The sequence below is a fragment of the Acartia tonsa genome, chromosome 1, assembly GCF_053477335.1.
Source record: "Acartia tonsa isolate MP-2025a chromosome 1, ASM5347733v1, whole genome shotgun sequence".
Lineage (NCBI taxonomy): Eukaryota > Metazoa > Arthropoda > Copepoda > Calanoida > Acartiidae > Acartia > Acartia tonsa.
Window position 1 is genome coordinate 59,524,392 of NC_137260.1, and position 21,503 is coordinate 59,545,894.

The window sequence follows — 21,503 nt, forward strand, 5'->3', positions numbered from 1 at the left end:
ATCAATTGCTTATTATTGCCTAATAAAATTTGAAATTTTTTCAACAAATTTTTTGAAAATTGCCAAACATATGTAAGGAACCCTGTATATACAAATATATATTTACACAATTGCATCATTATTCTAGGGGCGTGCACAGGAAATACTTTTTACAAACAAACTATTTTTAGGCATTCTTTCAAAGTTGTAAAGTATAAATACTTGTTCCTGTCAAACTTAGCTCTGTTTGTTAGCATTATAGTCGACAAAATAATGCTACCTAGCATGGCTTATGGTAGGTAACTTTACAAAGTGTCTCAAAAATTAGCCATGTGACGTCATAAAAATGAGGGATCATCCATCTTTCTTTTCCACTTCTCCTCACCTCTCCCTCATTTTTATGACGTCACATGGCTGATTTTTGAGACACTTTGTAAAGTTACTTATGGTAGCATTATAAAATAGAAAAAAATAACAATCAATTTGATATAGATAGCAAACTTTTAATTTTACCTACTACAAAAAATATTAAATATTAGTACTTTTAAGCCTAAAGAAAATCTACTAAAAATTCTCAGTGTACTTTAAAAACAAAAATAATATGATCAAACATAAGCAAAGGTGCGTTAAGACAATTTTAGATATAAGAAAAATTGAGTAAGAAATATTTCAGGAAGGCCTTGAAACCAATTGATACCCACTGCACTGGATAAGAACAGGTTCTCAGCCTTACTGAAAATTCATGTATAGTATCGTATTACAAACAATTTTCACGAATATACATATAAATAAATATCCCGAGAGGTCGAAGTCCTGGTTTTAATCTTTTGCTTTTTCATTTAAATATCAACAAAAAGCTGACTACCATGCGAGAAATAACTATTCTCATCTAAGTACATTATTCTTTCGAAATTTATTACAGAAAACTTAGGTTTTTAGTGAACAATCTACTTTTTTTACCCGATTAATTAAATTTCATGAATTATTTTCAAATTTCGTACCCGACTTACAGACACAAAAAAAATGAAGTTAAGCCTTGCTACTTATGATTACCAGACATAGAAGCCATGAAGTCAGCTCTGTATATATCATTTTATCTCTTATTTTAAAATGTCAGTATGTCCTTAAACAGTATTCTGTATTTAAGAAGTTTTGCAACAAATTTACGTATAATTTTGTCTAAACTTGTTTATTTATATTTTGTATATTCAGTTTGACACTCTACAAAGGTTAATGTTCGTCTATCATACCATTTTAGAGCTTCGCTTTCATGGATGTTGTCATCCTTGCTGATAAAAGTAGGAATATTTTAGTATAAGCATTGTAATAGATCTAATAAAGTTGTACATCCATCACTGGATGTAAAGATACAGTTGTGTTATCATTTATGCATATCATCATATATGCATTATAGTAAAACATTACAAGGGAAAAAGGGTTAAATAACTGTATCTCCCCATCGCCGACATGTCCTTGTACCGACTCTCAATTGGGTCATTGAAAATCAACCAATGATGTCGGTTATATTAACACAGCCAAGAATCAGAAAACAATTTTGCAGCAGACGGAAAAGGTCATTGAAAAAGGGAGGGAGGTAGTTATCTGTACATACATCTGTTACTTGATAATGTGATACACTTAGCGGAAGTAATAGTACACCAAAGGTAAAAGCATACAAGAGAGAAAATGGCTTAGGCGGCTTCATTATTATCATTACATCAACTCTAGACAGAGCAGTGATAAGCTAATGAAAGAAAATTTTGCCTTCTCCCAGTCTTTTCCTGTGATTTGTTTATTTTTAAATCAACATAATATTGTAAACATTTTATGATTTTAAGAATATTGGAGTATAGTCCCTTTCGTGGCAACGCCCCTTAAGGGGCGATAAGTCGTATTTTTAAAATGGCTATTATTTGGTTATTTTAGGTTAGGTTAGGTTAGGTTATATTGGGTTAGGTGATTGCCCCGCAGGGTTAGAGCCCCCCGCAGTGGCTAGAAATAGGAGAAAAGCTACCGTGAAAATACGAAAAATCGCCCCTTAAGGGGCGTTGCCACGAATAGGACTATACCCGAATATTGTTATATGGTTGGTGTAACATTTCAGTACAAATGCTTAACTCTCTTCAAAATAAATTTACCTGCCAACATTTTTCAAATTCTCCCCGCCCAATTAAAAAAAATACCCCTGTCGATTACACATGATTTTTTTTGAGAGGGGGTGGGGCATAACCTGGCTAAAATACTTCTGGGGTGTCATAACTGTTTAAACTTTCAAATTATGGGAAGAATAGACTATCACATTGGTATATCATCCCTGAATACATGCAGTCTATTTTTCTATACTAAGCATATATGTATTCTCATACATAGCATTAGTTATCTATATGAATAATGAAATTATAGGCAATATCCCTTAATCTTAAAAAAGAGAACCCCCCCCCCCCTCATCTTCTACTTCAAAAATTATATGTACTATAGTCAAAAGTAAATAAAGTACCTATCTCTATAGAATTAATGATAAAACATTCCCATTCCTTTACTTTGGTTATCAATTAGCATCAAATGAGTCAAAGTAAAAACAAAAAAATTTTACACTTTTTGGTAATTTTTTTTGGAATTTTCGTGACTTTCAGGTGATCTTACTAGTGGGGCAACAGTTTTTTTAAAAGTTCACCTCAGATGTAGAAGAAAAGGATTTAAAAAATTACCCCTTCAAGAAGATTGTTGTGTATGATGAATGGGATATACTCCAACATAACCAGAACATCCGCCACTGCGATACCTGAGAGAAAAAAAAACAAGGATAAAAACGTTCACGCCTAGCAAAGAATTTTTAAGAGACAGCGTAAAGTGGCACAAAAAATGACGTCATACGATAAAATAACCAATGAGAGGCCAGTATAAATTTTGCCATTTTGGTCAATTACAGTGTTTACTGGCCTCTTATTGGTAAATTTTTTTAGTGCCATTTTACGCTGTGTCATTTTTAATGATTAATTAGAGAGGACAAATAACACCAATATATTTTTAGCAAGCTGCAGCCGCCAATTTAGCATACAGTCTCCATCTAAGTCATCGCGCCATAGTGAGAGCCAGCGGCTGATGTTAATAAAAATAAAGAAGAACTTCATTGCCCTTTTTTACTCCCTAATGGTTTCACACCCTCCTGGTAAATCGCTCTGCACGCCACTGGTGGAAGCTTAAACTTCTAAAGGGGTAATTGCACGAAATGCATTTGAACTTGAAGTTTATAGTGAACTACATTTTTTTTCCTGTTCAATGGTTTAAAATACGTCTATAGGGCATATATTTGAAAGAATTTCAATTTTCTACCATGTAGTTTTAAAAATATTAAGGAACACAGTAATAGTGTCTGACTGATTATGACGTAACAAAAAAAATTAGCCAATGAGAGGCCACTATAAATTTTACCATTGGTCAATAACGGCCTCTCATTGGCTAATTTTTTTTGTTACGTCATAATCAGTCAGACACTATTACTGTGTTCATATTAAGACTTGAAAATCATTTTCTTCTGATATATGCAACTTATATGGCTGTCTTATTTTCACAAAAACAGCAAGCCGGCTGTTTTAGTGGTGCCTAATTGTTTATATTCATTGTGATACAAAATTACATATGTTAGACGATATTCTTGGAACTTATGCTTACAATCATTTTTCTGAAATGCACTTCATGCAATAATAATATTTGTATAATAATATTTGAAAAATAAAACTTTGCAAAAATGAAGCCCTAGCCCAAAATCTTTGAATTTTTTGATATTTTTTTTACATTTGAATAAAATAAAATATTGACGTATGCCCTAATTACCTCTTCTAATGACACTGGGACATTCATACCAAAATTGTAAAAAAAGCTTCGCTTTTAATAATATTTAAATTTATTGAAAGCTAAAACAAAAGAATTTTTGATAATTATTTTCCTCATTAAATCAAAATTTGAAATAAAGCATCAAATACCGAATATTGAGTTACCACATCATTTTATTATTTTAATATTAATTTTAAATATTAATTTGGTTATGTATATCTCTATTTAATTTATTGCTTTAAAATATAAAAAATAAGACTCTTAAGAAATATTTTTTAATCTGAGAAAACCTACACATTTTTTAAATCGAGCATTTTATAATTATCTTACTTTCTAATCAAAATCATATGAATGATGTTTCCTATTTTAATTTTCAAATTTAATTGTAGCTCAGATTAAAGATTATATTACAGTGACCAACATAAAATACTGATAATTTAAATAATAAAACAGTTTTTTTTACATTTTCTTTAGATTAGTAGACAATTGTTCTATTAGACATAATATATCTAGAGGGTCCATCTGATTCCAAAATTTGTCAAACTTAAAAGGGATTCCTTTAGCAGATAAAAACCTTTGTTTATTTTTTGCATTCAAGTTATCACAAGACAATTTTTTTCAAGGAAATTCAACCATTCATAGCTAACTTATAGGTTTTGTCATGTGCTTCACACTTTATTAGGAAACTAGAGGCTTCGCCCCTAGCCTCTAGGGGCTTTGCCCCAAGAGGTGATCAAAAAAGGTTGGGGGTGTCCCACCCCCCCCCAAGAAAATAGCCTAAAACCACCACAGGACCAGTATGTATATACCCTGAAGAGTAGAATCCGATCGGTTTAGTGGTTACTGAGATCTTAAGGGACGGACAGACATCATTCTATTTTGTATTATAGATAAATTCTTATACAAAATAATTTACACAAAAAAAGCTTTATATTAAAAACTGTGACTATTTACATCTGAATCATAAATGTTAACGAAATAAGAAAAGAAAATATGCCTACCAAAATCTGCACACAATTTAAACTAATGACATGTCTGGAATATACCTCCACTGTTCTCCTATTAGCTGACTTAGAAAGTATGTCTCTTCTAGATCATCTCTATTTTTGTACTCTACCTGTTAGTATCAAGTTGATAGGGTTGCTGCGCATGTCCTTGTGTGTCAGCACCAGGATGTTGAGGGCGTTGAACAGGGTTCCCAGGACACAAACAACCATGGACAGGTACCCATGCAGGGGGTGGTATCCAACCTAAACATACAAAGTTGAACAAGGTTCCCAGGACACAAACATGCAGGGGGTGGTATCCAACCTAAACATACAAAGTTGAACAGGGTTCCCAGGACACAAACAACCATGGACAGGTACCCATGCAGGGGGTGGTATCCAACCTAAACATACAAAGTTGAACAGGGTTCCCAGGACACAAACAACCATGGAAAGGTACCCATGCAGGGGGTGGTAAGCAACCTAAACAAAAATTTATGTTTCAAAAAGCAAAAAACTTTTCTTGTGGTGGCCTATCCATCTCAATGCTAATTGTAAAAACTAAAGTAGCAGGATTTCTGTCTGCCTGCATGAAAATAAGGACTGGCCACTCTGTAATTTTCCGGGAAGTTCAATGTTTAGGCCTCTAAAGGCTTGGGACAAAACCACTATTTTTAGTTATAAATCTACGAGATTTCTATTTATATGTATCGTATGGCTTATCTTCTATAATACAAAGTAAAACGATGTCAGTCTGTCCGTCTGAAGCTTAAGATCTCAGGTCCTTTTTTTTGCAGGAGATTTTCTTGGTCCTTTTACGAATTTCACCTTAATATTTTTTAATCACCTCTTGGGGCAAAGCCCCTAGAGGCTAGGGGCGAAGCCGCTAGTATTATACGAAGTAGAAAGGACTTATATCTAAAGCTTAAGATTTCAATAACTATTAAACTAATTGAGTCCAACAAAATTTGGGAAGCTTTACATAGGTCCCATGATGGTTTTATGCTAATCAATTTTAAGATTCAAGTCTTGGGATGGTTTTAAACTATTTTATTCAATCTGAACCTCTAATATTAGAGGCTTAGCAAATAGTATTTTATTAAAGTGATAAACTTATTGACAAGTTAATACCTATTTATTATAAGGATAGAGGGACGGACATGATTACTTATAGAGTAGCTTCACTGCTAATAATATTATAGAGATGCATATCATCTCAATAATAAAATTCGCAATAAATTTTGAATAAATTTATAATTTATTTGCATAATGTGACATTTCCATGATTTTAGTACAATTTCCCACATTAATGCAGGATATTCGATAGTCATTTCTGGTTGCCCAGGGAAAAGTGAATGTGATTCTGACAAGACTAGACTAGACTAGACCTCTATCCACGCACCTTGAAACATACTCCGTTTATGATTGCGGTGTAAAGCGTCCATTCGCCCATCAGACAACCAACTCTCTGAGATGCACGACCTTTGTCTGAGAAGTCCCAACTGTGCATGGTAACGAGTTGCGCCTGTTTTTGGGCCAAGGCATTCCCCCCACTCTGACTATTTACGTCGCGCATCTGACATAGTAGCAGTGGGAACAATTTTTAACGTCTTTAGTTATGACGCGGTGTCGGAACGAGATTCGAACCTATCACCTTCCCGACGACGAGCGGATGCGCTACGTGTTGAGCCACGGTCGCGAGTGATTCTGACAAACAAGTCTATGTGAAAAATTCCCCTCAATCCCCTTCCCCTTTTTCTCCCCCTTCTTACCCACTTCCCTTTCAGTTACACCAAAAAACAAGTCTTACTTCAACTTTACTCTAAAAAAAATATTTAATTTTCAGCAATTGCAAATGGAATTAATTGGCTGATTAGCAGCCCCTGTGGTTGCCAAACTGCCATATAATTAGATATATCCGTCAAACGTTCACAAAGCATGGATCTCAATGGATAAGACAATAAATGATAAATTAATGTATATCCCCAAAAATTAACTCTGCGGGGCCAATTGCCTAACCAAAATTACCCAAACCTAACCTAAAAACAACCTATCAAAAGCTATTATAAAAATTTTACGAAACGGTCCTTAAGGGGCTTTGCCACGAAAGGAACTATTCCCAAAATCTGTTTATAATGATGTAACAGTTTGGACACTCCTAGTGACAAAAACCGTCTTATAAATCAGCATGTGAGATGAGAGAAAAAGTAGGAAAGATCGAAAACCTCTAAAAAATGGATGATCCATCATTTTTATGACGTCACATGCTGATTTATAAGACACTTTGGTCTTTGTCCTCCTAGTTTGTACAAGATTTAATAAACGTCCCCATTCTTTGGCAACAAACTTTGGGTACCATGTAATTTACAGTCCAATGTTTCCTCCCTCCCCGAAATTAACGGAATAATTCTTGTAAATTGTCAAATTTTAAAACTTCAATCTAAATTGTTGTTAATTACTACTGCGCAAATAATAGATATTTATTTTTGTTTTCTTATTTTCGACAAATTACGTTTTGCTTTAAAGGTTTTTTATTAAAAATTTTTGCAAAAAAATCATTCATAATAAATTAATTTACCCACAATGTCTTCGATGTTTTATATCTTGAATTGCATTTAATAAAAACTATTTCTGCGCTTAATCAAATAAATTTGTGTAGATATAGAAAATAAACAGATTCTATTGCAATTTCTATCTACGCAATTTTAGATGTTTGTATAGGATAGTTACCAAGTACAAAAAAATATTTCTTTTAAATAAAAAAAATCATATCTATAAGTGACGCAGCAATATAAATTAGCAACAGTTTTGGTCGATTAAACAGTGAAGATTTGGGTGGTTTATAGGCATAACAAATTTTGAGAGTTTTATTGAATTCTGATAATGGTTTATTAAAAAGAGTTTAAAACGTTTCAACTACTAATTGTAATCTACAGAATTTTGAGTAAACTAATTGGGGATGTAACTACAATGTACATCAATTTATCGGTCATTGTATTAACGCTTTAGATCCCTAACTTGACTTAAACTAACGTATATAATATCTATTTTGTAAAACTGTTGTATCCTTCACCGTTCAAATAGTAAGGATTTTACTTAAAACCACGATGATTGTGTAATTATATTTTAAGTTTGTCAATCTCTTCTCTTTTTTTGGCAGAATATATGATGTATTAGTACATTAAATAAAAGGTAGATTTAAAGGTGGATCAAAATGAAAATAATCTTTTCGACTCTCAATTTCTTAACGGGACAAAAATGAAAATAATCTTTTTTCAATGACAAATGTATTGTTTGGCCAAATAGATTTTTTAGTTGAGATTTATTATTTTAATTTTTACACTTTGATAAATAAATCTAGAAATATATAATTCTTATAATACTAGCAGCTGCGCCCCTATTTTCTAGGGGCTCTATATTCGTGGGATATGTAAGGGCAAAAAAAGTAGCCTAAAACAATAAACATAATTCTTATAAGAATAAAATGACCTAAAACCATCCCGAGACCTATAAGAAGCTTCACTGTAAAATTGAACCATATCGGTTCAGCGGTTAGCGAGATTCTTCGCTACAGACAATAAAATGCTTCCTACTTTATATAATAGGATTAAGCAAAGGAAAAAAAGGAAGATTTTAGACTTCGTTACTTTTAATGATTAAAACCTGTTGAATAAAGAAGCGTACGGAAGAGGGATGCATCAATCACACCAGGCAAATTAAGGGAGGTGTGAATACATGTTCCAATTATTTTTTTAATTAATTTATATTTAATAATAGACTATGTATATTATATTTCTGAATCACCGTGTATATGTTTATATTTTTTGTGTATATTCTCTAACTGTAAGACATGTTCGTTCAACAATTTACATTTAAACATCCTAAATTTTCATCCCCCTACACCCCCTTGACGATACAAATAACACCCCTCTTGCTTTCCGTAATACATCCCAATAAAACTCACCCCCCCCCCCCCTCTAATAATGTTTAAGAGGGTGTCAAATTTTACGAATGCGCCCTTGTAAAAACCCTCTGCACGCCACTGGTTGAAAATATATATTCTATGTAAGTTTGTTTGTGGAAGTGTTGAGCAATAGACATATTATATCTAGATGGTCCACCTGACCCCATTTTTCATCAAACTTAAAAAAGGATTTTTTGCAGACAAAAGCATTTGTCTCCTTTATATATAAGATGCGGGCGACATTATTTGCGATGAAATTTTAAGGAATTTTAAGGAAAGCTAACTTTAATCTAAGAAATTCAACATTTAATAACTACCTTAAAATATGTTTTGTCATATGCGAACGAAATGGAAAAATATATTCCCTTACGTACAAAGATCTGTAAAATGTTTCAACCAATGAGATGTCTTGAATGTACCTTTATTATTCTCCTATTGGCTGATTTAGACAGTAGGTCTCTAGGTTATCTCTATTTGTTAAACATCTGAAGGTTTTACTCCAGAATAAACTTTGTGGAACAGAATATAAATTTAGAACAAACAAAGTTACAAGAATAGGGCCAAGGTGTTTGCTTTGTAAAACAGAACAGTGGTAAAATTCAATTTAACACATAAACTACTTTTTAGAGAAAACTTTTTTTCTAGTGATTGTTTACTTTTTTAAATGGGAATAGTTATTTCTCGCATCGTAGTATAAAGTTATAAACAGCTTTCCGCGGATATAAAATGTACAATTATAAGATTATAATCGTAGAAAACTGTATATAATACGATATTAGACATATTTTTTCATGTGAAGAGAACCGGTTCTAATCCACCGTATATTAATCGGTTTCGAATGAATACGAGAATTATAATTATCAACGAAGCTTTACAAAGTGTCTAAAAAAATCAGCCATGTGACGTCATAAAATGAGCGATTATCAATCTTTCCCACTTATCCTCTCATTACTAATTTTTATGACGTCACAGGGCTGATTTTTTAGACACTTTTTAAAGCTTCATTATCAACACTATATAAGAGTAAAAAGTATTAAAACAAGTTGATTATATCAAAATAGTTCATTAGACAATTTCAGATTAACTATTTTAGAACTACGGAACATGGTCATCCTTGTAAAGTGGATTAGTTACATAGTTTTAATTAAACAAGTTTTAAAGTCACTTAAACCTTTTTCTCGTATTCATTCGAATCCGGTGGATAGGAACCGGTTCTCATCCATACGAAAAAAACTATGTCTAGCATCGTATTATATCCAGCTTTCTACGAATATAAAAATGTACAATCATAAGATTAAAACCAGTTTTTTTAGCCAGTGCCTTTGGCACCTCGGGGCTAAAAAAAACTAGTTTTAATCTTACATTCTATATCCGCGGAAAGCCGTTTATAATACGATGCGAGAAATAACTATTATAGTTAGGTGTATAAAATAGTGTCAAACGCTTTGGTAAAGTCTAGGTGACACAAATTAAAACAGGGAGGATTGTAAATTTACATTGGCACCCAAAGTTTTATCACCACGTTATACTGTTCATTATACTTTTGATTGGTCGGTTTATGCTAGTAGTAACCGGATATTTTAAAGGGCTAAATTAGGGATCTATATTAATTTATTTTCATTGTCTTATCATTTAAGATCACTTGTATGCTCTAGAGTCATTTTACAGTACTTTCCTACAAAATAAAGTTGCAGATGAACTATTTTTCTTAAAACAGCGACTCTGTTCATCAAGAAAGAAAAGAAAATATTTTCTCGTATCAATTCGAATCCGGTGGATAGGAACCGGTTCTCATGCATACAAAAGAACTATGTCTAGCATCGTATCATATCCAGCTTTCTACGAATATAGAAATGTACAATCACAAGATTAAAACCAGTTATTTTAGCCCGTGCCTTCGGCACCTCGGGGCTAAAAAAACTTATTTTATTTAATCTTATGATTGTACATTTCTATAACCGCGGAAAGCCGTTTATAATACGATGAAAGAAATAACTATTCTAAAGAGTTTAAATTATAATAAAGTAACCACATCTTAAATAACTTCATTTGTTTGTTGGTTTGTCTCTAGGTTATGGACATTTTAGGTTTTTAGGTCTTACTTTAATAGTTCATATATAAGACAAATTCAAACTGAAGTAAGAGAAAATAAATTCGTTATTATTTGTTAAAAAATTCTTTTTCCTAAATAGATATGTAGCGGGAGTGTAAATATGTTTAAAATGTCAAAAAAGTTTATAGGACGATTGAGAATGATAACCTTAGTTATTGAAATATATATATGGCCTGTACAAAGATGTTAGTTTGATAAAGTAGTCTTGGGTTGAGATGGATCAATAGCTTTTAAAACTTTTAATTTTATTTGCAAATTTCTATAATGTGATATTAATTTGTAACTTTAAACAATCAAATTTTTGGAGTGAAAACATGCTTGAAACAATTTGAAATGTTGTTAAATGTCAAATTCATGTTATACTTGTGAGTTAATCGTTAAAATTGAGAAAAGAAACAATGAAACATGTTTATAAACTATTTACAAAATTACTAAATTACTAGTAGTAAAATTTTTAAATGACATTCTGGTGGACGTTCATACATAAAAACAGCAGATTTTAGAGAAGCCCCCCTCCCCCACTAAATAAAAAACTACTTGCTTACCTTGAGTTGTTCAAGCGTGCACATGGGGAGGTCAATGCTGGAGTTTTGCTTGGGGAAAGTTCCATTGTACAAGTCAATGAAGTTGGAGTAATTATTCAGATACTCTAGGTCTTCATCCACCAGAGATATGTTGAGATTCAACTGAAATAAAAACAAGGATGACAACATCCATTAAGCCGAAGCTCTGAAATTGAAGGACAAACTAGCATTAACACTTGTAGAGTGTCAGAACTTAATAGTCAAAATATTGATGAATAAGTTTAAACAAAATTGTAAGTAAATTTGTTGCAAAACTACTAAAATACATGTTACTGTTTCAGGACATACTTACATATTTATAACTTGATTATATAGATGCTTCGCTTATAATATTGAACCTTGTTGTAATAGGAATCAATATTCCAAAAATCATATGAATAGGATAACTTTAACATTAAAAAATTTGTTGTCAAAAAAATTTAAATCGATAGGACAATTATAACCTGTTCAAATTAACGAATGCGGATTGACGGACCGTCCTTTTAATGAAAAGCTTCGCTTTAAAAATACAATAAGAGCCAGTTTAGCAATAGTCTTCTAATGGCTGACTGTCGGGTGGACATTCGGATTTACCCAAGCAATAGAGTAGCAAATAAAAAAGTACATCCTTTACATAAAAGAATCGTTATTTTTCATTGTATACTAATAAAAAAAAATACAAAGGACTGAGGTGGATTCTTAAAAAAGAGAGGCTAAAAAATTTTGTGAAAAATCCTCCAAAATCGCAAATAAATCTACAAAAATTAAATAAAATCATTAAAGGTTAATAACATAAGATTTTGTTTAATTTTTGAAGATTTTTATCGCGAGTTTGGAGGCTTTTCACAAAAATCTTTAGCGAGCCTCACTAATTTTAGTGAGGCAGTGAGCCAAAAAGTTTTTTTAAGAATCCACCTCTGAATAGAAAAGATATTGTTAATGCTACTATTCTCTTTCTTTTCAAATATATTCACAGAAATAAAGTATAAGTGGTACTTCCATACAGGGGGTTTAAAGAGTTCAACCATTTATAACAAGGCCCGGGCTAACAAAACTGCCATTATTATTATGAATTTTCTTTTAATATTCGTGGAAAATTATCTGTTACGATGCTATAGATGATTTTTCAGTATGGATAAGAACTCATTCTAATACAGCGGATATTAATTGGTTTCGAATCCATACTAAACATGCTTTTTTTAATATAGAAAAATTACTGGCAAAAAAATAATTCTAAACATAGTTTATAAACTGCTTGTTAAAAAGACTTATTAAACTATCAAATATTCTTTCATTTTAAAATATTGATTAAATCCATTTCGTGGAGCAATCCATTTATGGAATAAGAATAAGATTCAGGTAAGGGAATAGTCCATAAATTACAGAAATACGATTAAAGAATATTGGAATTTTATCAACCAGAAAGAAGTAGAACAAATTATGGAAATAGTCGGCTCCTAATACTTTTCAAAAGCGAAGCTTTTCTATAGTTAGCGTAGGTATGTACGTCCGTAACGGGTAGCTCTTTTCGTTGATTTAGACATTTTGGCATTGTCCTAGTGATTTCAATCTTCATGAGGATTTATATAATAATGCAATGGTATGATTTTTTGTATGATATAAACATCCAATTCATCTGATTTTTATAATTATGATTCCTAGGACAACAAAGTACAATACTTTAAGCGAGGCATCTTTATGAATAAATCCTAAAAATGAAAGTATGTCCTTTTACTGTATCCCGTATTTAAGCAATTTTGCCACAAAACATACAATTTTGGTTATACTTAAAAATTAATGTTCTGCATATGACACACTGCAAGAGTTATTGTTCGTTTGCCATTCCTTCTCATTTTAGAGCTTTACTTTTTTGAATATTTTCAACCTTGTTTTTTACAATCATCTTTTTTTTAAGGGTGTGTTGTGCATTAAAAAAAAACATTAAAAAATCACCCTCATTCAATTGATATTAAAATTGTATGGATGGTAATTATAATTACATAACCCAGACTTTCGTTTTGTCAAAGTTTTTAGATTAAACTCTTTAAACAACAAACAATTGTAATTAATTTTAAAAACTAGTTTAATTTTAGAATTAGAATTAAATATACTGTTTCAAAAAAAAGAACGTATAAAAGCAACTTTGAGGGGGAGGGGGGGGCTGGCTAGTACCCCTAATTTTGGTTTTATTTTAAAAATTGGTCGGGTTACTTTTCTAAGGAGGTTGGAGGTATCTCCTGCAAAAAAAAAAACTAGGGTCTTTTAATCTTCCTTTTCAAAAAGATTGTGTCATTTTAAGGCATTACAATATATTTTGATTTTAGCAATCATTTCAAATTTATTTTGTCTCTTGCAGAAGTGAATGAAGCAATATTACTTTGTTTTGTTATTGATCAACTGTATATTAGAATGACTTTTAAATGTCACCGTGAAAAAAAAAAAACTTTTTTCTCGTATTCATTCGAAACCGATCAATATCCGGTGGATTAGAACCGGTTCTCATCCATACGAATAAACTATGTCTAGCATCTTATTATATCTTATACCAGTTCTTTTTAGCTCCGTGATGATTGTCATTTAATATACGTGGAAAGCTGTTTATAATATAACTATTTATGACGAAAATGTCGAGGGCGCGTTCGTTTCTCTTAATGTGCCACATCTCTGAGTACCTTGAAGTATTCAAGGAGAAAAGATTTTGTTTGGAATCTAAACAAATTGATGTCAGGAATTCTCAGAGCGGGAGAGGACAATGACGAATAAAAAAATCTCCCGACCCTTTCTTTTCCCAAACGGATCTATTGTATAGATGTATATACCAACAACTACCTCCCTTCCACTTTCAATAACCTTTATCGTCTGCTTCTAAATTATTTTCAGCTACTTGGCTGTGATAATATAAGCGACACCATTGATTGATTTTCAATGACCCAATAAAAAGGTTGCACAATGCACAAGGTTGATGCGATGAGGAGATACAGTTAATTAACCCTTTCTCCCTCTAGTGTTTTACTCTAATTTTCTTTTTACAGCAAGTTAAAGTAGAATTTTAGACGTAACAATAAAGGGAGGGGAGAAATAAATTTATCTTGCATTGTTCCATCCCTGTATCCCTTGGATGCTTGACTTGGCGTTGTTCCGTCCAATCTTGAGATTCTATTAAAGTAAGAGTGATGATTGGAATACTAATGCTTCCAATAGATCAGTCTGTCATATAAACCTTGCTCTTTGTATGTAGGGATGATTTGAATACTAATGCTTCCAATAGATCAGTCTGTCATATAAACCTTGCTCTTTGTATGTAGGGATGATTGGAATACTAATGCTTCCAATAGATCAGTCTCTCACATAAACCTAGCCTTTTGTATGTAGGGCATTAGATTAAAACACTAAAGGAAGAAAGGGTTAAATAACTGTAACTCCCCATCGCATCAACCTTATGCAACCTTTCTATTGGCTCATTGAAAATCAATCAATGGTGTCGCTTATATTAACACAGCGAAGTAGCAAAAAATAATTTAGAAGCAGACGAAAAAGGTCATTGAAAAGGGATGGGAGGTAGTTGTCTGTATATACATTTATACTATAGATCAGTTTGTAGGGCAACAAAACTATGGCCGCGATACCGATTAATATCCGGTGGATTATAAGCGGATCTCAGCCATATTGAAAAATCTAGTATAGCATAAATACAGACAATTTTCCAAGAATAACAAAATAAAAATCGCAAAATAAAAACCTGTTTTGTTAAACTGGTCCTAACGACTCTCAGGGCTAACAAAACTGGTTTTAATCTTATAATTCACATTTTAATATCAAAAGAAAACTGTCTATAATACAATGCAATAAATCACTATTTTAAATAACTTTGTTGTAAATATATAAGAAGTAAAGACCATTAGGGTACTTTTGGGGAAAAATACTTAAAAAGTAGGTCAAAATTTTACATTTTTGGGCAAAACTTATATTGAATATTATATGCATTGTTTTAAAGTAAAGGTTACATTAAATATATCTTATTTTTGTAGGAAAATTTCAAAAATTTTAGTAATTTTTTTATCTTGACAAATGGCTCTGATGATTGGTTTGTGTTTTTTCAGGGAATCTCAAGAAAAGATTGGTTTTACCCTATTCTCACCCTTTCTTCGCTTCTACTTGCTATTGGTGAAGGAACAATTACCTATAAAGCAAGAATGTATAAAATTCCTTCAGACCTATATACAACAACATTATAGTAAAATTATATAGGCAAAGGGGTTAAATAACTGTGCCGACTTTCAATTAGGTCTTTGAAAATCAACTAATAGCGCTTCGAGAATTATTATCACAGCTAAGTCGCTACAAAAGAGCAGCAAGTAATTTGTTAGCAGACGAAAAATATCCTTGATAGATGGATCCAGCTGGTTATACATCGACACTATAAATTTATAAACGAAGACAATAGACTACTCACCCCACATATAAAGTACTAGGTTTATCAAACTCACTGAATATGCTAATATACATGTATATGTATGTATGTAGATCCAGATATAAAAATAAAGTTTATCAAGAATAATATCTCGTTTGTAAGACTCACAATACTCCTTCAGAATTATATCAAATCATTTTCCTTCAATTATTTGTACCATCAATTTCGCAGCATTTTAACTTTATGAGAATCGCAAATATCAAAATGTTAAAATGCAAAACTTTAAATATCAAATGATTAAATGAAACTGTTTTTAACCTATTTTTGAATGGGGGGTCAAAAATATACTAGGACACCTATAGAATCAGACTGCAGAGCCCAAATTTGAATTAAGTCCCCAATAAACTTTTTTGGGGAGATTTAAAAATTAATTTTTACTGTTGCTCTGGTCATTTTGACCAGATCAAAAGGTCTTTTTTTACTTTTTAAACCAATAAGAAATCTTCTTTCATTTCAATTCTTTATAATTTCCGAAAGAGTGTTTTCACAAAGTGACTTATTTCAAACGTAGTTAAATAATTTATATAATAAAAATGAAAAGAATGAAAACCCTACTCATAAAAGATACATACTTTTAAAAAATATTTTTAAAAATAAGTTTGAATAATCTTATTTTATATCATATTTGTATATATTCGACAAAAATAAATTTGTTGTATTGCATAAACATTTGTTGTCATCTTAATTTATCTAACCCTTTACAGCTAATTTTTATGTGTTTTAATGTACAGGAAGCGCCACATAAAACTGGACTTTTTTTAAACGGCCATAGCGTCAAAACTACTTGACCTATCAGGACGTTTGACCCAACTATAAAAGGCTTAGGTAATGACCTTTTAGCACAAAAAAATCTTTGGACGAAGATGGGCTCTTACTCCGAGCTGGCCGCGCTTATGTTCAACAAGGCAGATTCGAAATGCGCTGGTACTATAATTTGGATTATCGACTAGGGCTCACTAAATCGGACCTCAGCCCATCTGTAGATGAGGTAGAGTTATGCAACTTGCTGGGGATACTGCTAGATACATAAGTAAGACACTAGAAAAGACTAGAGCTCTCTATCTATAATAGCTTGGCTGTAGTAGTCCGGCAAAGTGAAACGTGGGAGATTGAGAGATGTCAAAAACGTAAAAAATCGTGAAAATTTCTCGGTTCTCGACGTTAGAGACCCATATGGAACTTAAAAACTCATGTTAGACTATGGATTGCGCTGACAAAACTAGCTGAATCTTCATGCCATTTCCAAAAAGGTATAGAACGTTGTTCTTGCTCAACTGTGGTCCAATAAAGGCCTCCGTGTTGAAGGGCAGCTTGAAAGTTGGGTGAATTTGGATCCTGCGGTTACTCACTTTCCTAAGAAAATGTGGCCTCCAAGTAGCCCGATCTTAATTCAATGGACTTTTGGGCCTGGAGCTACTTTGAAGCATGTACCAATAGACGTGCCCACACCACAAAGACCTAACTTATTGCCACTATCAAGGAGAACTTCGCCAGCTTGGACAGGTACATTTTGACCTGGGCCTGCCGGCGGTTGAGGAGGCGGGTGGAGGCGGTGATTGATCCTGGCGGCAATTTTATTGAATGATCTAATAGTCATATACCTAGTTAGCTTCCCAGTTTTTAAAATTTAATAAAATCTTTAAAATTGACGATTTTATGTTCATTTGTTCACAAATTAAAAAAAGTCCGGTTTTATGTGGAGCACCCTGTATAATAGACATGAAACATTTTTATGTTAATTCATTGATATATTGTAAAGAATTAATTTTTAATTAGTATTGATAGATAAAATCAAAAGACCTAACTTTACTGTATATAATACTAGCATACAATATTTACGAAGCAAGACACTCTAAAAGCTAAATATTTTACCTACAAAGGAAAGAAATATCACGATTCAGTAAAAATTATTTAATCCATAGTAAAAAATAAACTTTAAAATCCTAATAAAAATTGATGTGGGCAATTGTTCTCATTTTTGGCTTTGCAGTATGATTCTGCAGGTGTCAAAGTATATTTTTGGTATACCTTTCAAAAATAGGTTAAAAACAGTTGAACTCAAAAATTTAAACATCCAAGATCCAATCTTATAATATAAAGTAATAAGTTATTCTGTTAATTGTACTATCTCGCTAACCACTGAACTGATTGAGTTCTCCACCTTAGAAAAGCTTCTCATACCTCCCAGGGTGATTTTACTTTTTTTTTCTACATTTAAGTCTTGGAATTTTTTGACTATTGTTGACATTTCAAATGCCTTGTAGTGAGTTTTAAAAATTAGTTGCTTCTTAAATTTTGCTAATGAAATAAAAAAAATTAAATTTGCTGACAACCAGAGAAAAGGGAATGTTATTCTGACAAACAATTCTATAGAAAAAATTCCCCACAACCCCTTTTCCTCCCCTTCTTGCCCAGCCCTCTTCAGTTACATAAAAAAAAAACAAGATATACCCCCACATTACTTCCAAAGATTTCGTAATTTTTTGTAGAATTGATTTTTAGAATAGCTAGGCCTGGCTGACAACGCGTATTAAAAATAAGGTGCACTAATTTTGGATAAATGTTAAATTCATATTATAAATTATATTAGAATGACTTTTAAATGTCACCGTGAAAAAAAAAAAACTTTTTTCTCGTATTCATTCGAAACCGATCAATATCCGGTGGATTAGAACCGGTTCTCATCCATACGAAAAAACTATGTCTAGCATCTTATTATATCTTATACCATTTCTTTTTAGCTCCGTGATGATTGTCATTTAATATACGTGGAAAGCTGTTTATAATATAACTATTTATGACGAAAATGTCGAGGGCGCGTTCGTTTCTCTTAATGTGCCACATCTCTGAGTACCTTGAAGTATTCAAGGAGAAAAGATTTTGTTTGGAATCTAAACAAATTGATGTCAGGAATTCTCAGAGCGGGAGAGGACAATGACGAATAAAAAAATCTCCCGACCCTTTCTTTTCCCAAACGGATCTATTGTATAGATGTATATACCAACAACTACCTCCCTTCCACTTTCAATAACCTTTATCGTCTGCTTCTAAATTATTTTCAGCTACTTGGCTGTGATAATATAAGCGACACCATTGATTGATTTTCAATGACCCAATAAAAAGGTTGCACAATGCACAAGGTTGATGCGATGAGGAGATACAGTTAATTAACCCTTTCTCCCTCTAGTGTTTTACTCTAATTTTCTTTTTACAGCAAGTTAAAGTAGAATTTTAGACGTAACAATAAAGGGAGGGGAGAAATAAATTTATCTTGCATTGTTCCATCCCTGTATCCCTTGGATGCTTGACTTGGCGTTGTTCCGTCCAATCTTGAGATTCTATTAAAGTAAGAGTGATGATTGGAATACTAATGCTTCCAATAGATCAGTCTGTCATATAAACCTTGCTCTTTGTATGTAGGGATGATTGGAATACTAATGCTTCCAATAGATCAGTCTCTCACATAAACCTAGCCTTTTGTATGTAGGGCATTAGATTAAAACACTAAAGGAAGAAAGGGTTAAATAACTGTAACTCCCCATCGCATCAACCTTATGCAACCTTTCTATTGGCTCATTGAAAATCAATCAATGGTGTCGCTTATATTAACACAGCGAAGTAGCAAAAAATAATTTAGAAGCAGACGAAAAAGGTCATTGAAAAGGGATGGGAGGTAGTTGTCTGTATATACATTTATACTATAGATCAGTTTGTAGGGCAACAAAACTATGGCCGCGATACCGATTAATATCCGGTGGATTATAAGCGGATCTCAGCCATATTGAAAAATCTAGTATAGCATAAATACAGACAATTTTCCAAGAATAACAAAATAAAAATCGCAAAATAAAAACCTGTTTTGTTAAACTGGTCCTAACGACTCTCAGGGCTAACAAAACTGGTTTTAATCTTATAATTCACATTTTAATATCAAAAGAAAACTGTCTATAATACAATGCAATAAATCACTATTTTAAATAACTTTGTTGTAAATATATAAGAAGTAAAGACCATTAGGGTACTTTTGGGGAAAAATACTTAAAAAGTAGGTCAAAATTTTACATTTTTGGGCAAAACTTATATTGAATATTATATGCATTGTTTTAAAGTAAAGGTTACATTAAATATATCTTATTTTTGTAGGAAAATTTCAAAAATTTTAGTAATTTTTTTATCTTGACAAATGGCTCTGATGATTGGTTTGTGTTTTTTCAGGGAATCTCAAGAAAAGATTGGTTTTACCCTATTCTCACCCTTTCTTCGCTTCTACTTGCTATTGGTGAAGGAACAATTACCTATAAAGCAAGAATGTATAAAATTCCTTCAGACCTATATACGACAACATTATAGTAAAATTATATAGGCAAAGGGGTTAAATAACTGTGCCGACTTTCAATTAGGTCTTTGAAAATCAACTAATAGCGCTTCGAGAATTATTATCACAGCTAAGTCGCTACAAAAGAGCAGCAAGTAATTTGTTAGCAGACGAAAAATATCCTTGATAGATGGATCCAGCTGGTTATACATCGACACTATAAATTTATAAACGAAGACAATAGACTACTCACCCCACATATAAAGTACTAGGTTTATCAAACTCACTGAATATGCTAATATACATGTATATGTATGTATGTAGATCCAGATATAAAAATAAAGTTTATCAAGAATAATATCTCGTTTGTAAGACTCACAATACTCCTTCAGAATTATATCAAATCATTTTCCTTCAATTATTTGTACCATCAATTTCGCAGCATTTTAACTTTATGAGAATCGCAAATATCAAAATGTTAAAATGCAAAACTTTAAATATCAAATGATTAAATGAAACTGTTTTTAACCTATTTTTGAATGGGGGGTCAAAAATATACTAGGACACCTATAGAATCAGACTGCAGAGCCCAAATTTGAATTAAGTCCCCAATAAACTTTTTTGGGGAGATTTAAAAATTAATTTTTACTGTTGCTCTGGTCATTTTGACCAGATCAAAAGGTCTTTTTTTACTTTTTAAACCAATAAGAAATCTTCTTTCATTTCAATTCTTTATAATTTCCGAAAGAGTGTTTTCACAAAGTGACTTATTTCAAACGTAGTTAAATAATTTATATAATAAAAATGAAAAGAATGAAAACCCTACTCATAAAAGATACATACTTTTAAAAAATATTTTTAAAAATAAGTTTGAATAATCTTATTTTATATCATATTTGTATATATTCGACAAAAATAAATTTGTTGTATTGCATAAACATTTGTTGTCATCTTAATTTATCTAACCCTTTACAGCTAATTTTTATGTGTTTTAATGTACAGGAAGCGCCACATAAAATTGGACTTTTTTTAAACGGCCATAGCGTCAAAACTACTTGACCTATCAGGACGTTTGACCCAACTATAAAAGGCTTAGGTAATGACCTTTTAGCACAAAAAAATCTTTGGACGAAGATGGGCTCTTACTCCGAGCTGGCCGCGCTTATGTTCAACAAGGCAGATTCGAAATGCGCTGGTACTATAATTTGGATTATCGACTAGGGCTCACTAAATCGGACCTCAGCCCATCTGTAGATGAGGTAGAGTTATGCAACTTGC

At 32.0% G+C, this 21,503-nt stretch overlaps 1 protein-coding gene across 2 annotated transcripts in view; it reads right to left on the bottom strand.

Annotated features, from left to right (window-relative positions):
• Positions 1–21,503, bottom strand: part of LOC145325071 (G-protein coupled receptor dmsr-1-like) — a 71,519-nt gene that overhangs the window by 45,330 nt on the left and 4,686 nt on the right. For both annotated transcript variants that reach the window (XM_080167913.1, XM_080167906.1), the window contains exons 2-4: positions 11,422–11,562; positions 4,931–5,063; positions 2,688–2,761 (exon numbers count right to left, since the gene is read on the bottom strand). In XM_080167913.1, coding sequence (XP_080024039.1) covers positions 2,688–2,761; positions 4,931–5,063; positions 11,422–11,562 — 348 coding nt within the window. The remainder of the gene's footprint in view (positions 1–2,687; positions 2,762–4,930; positions 5,064–11,421; positions 11,563–21,503) is intronic.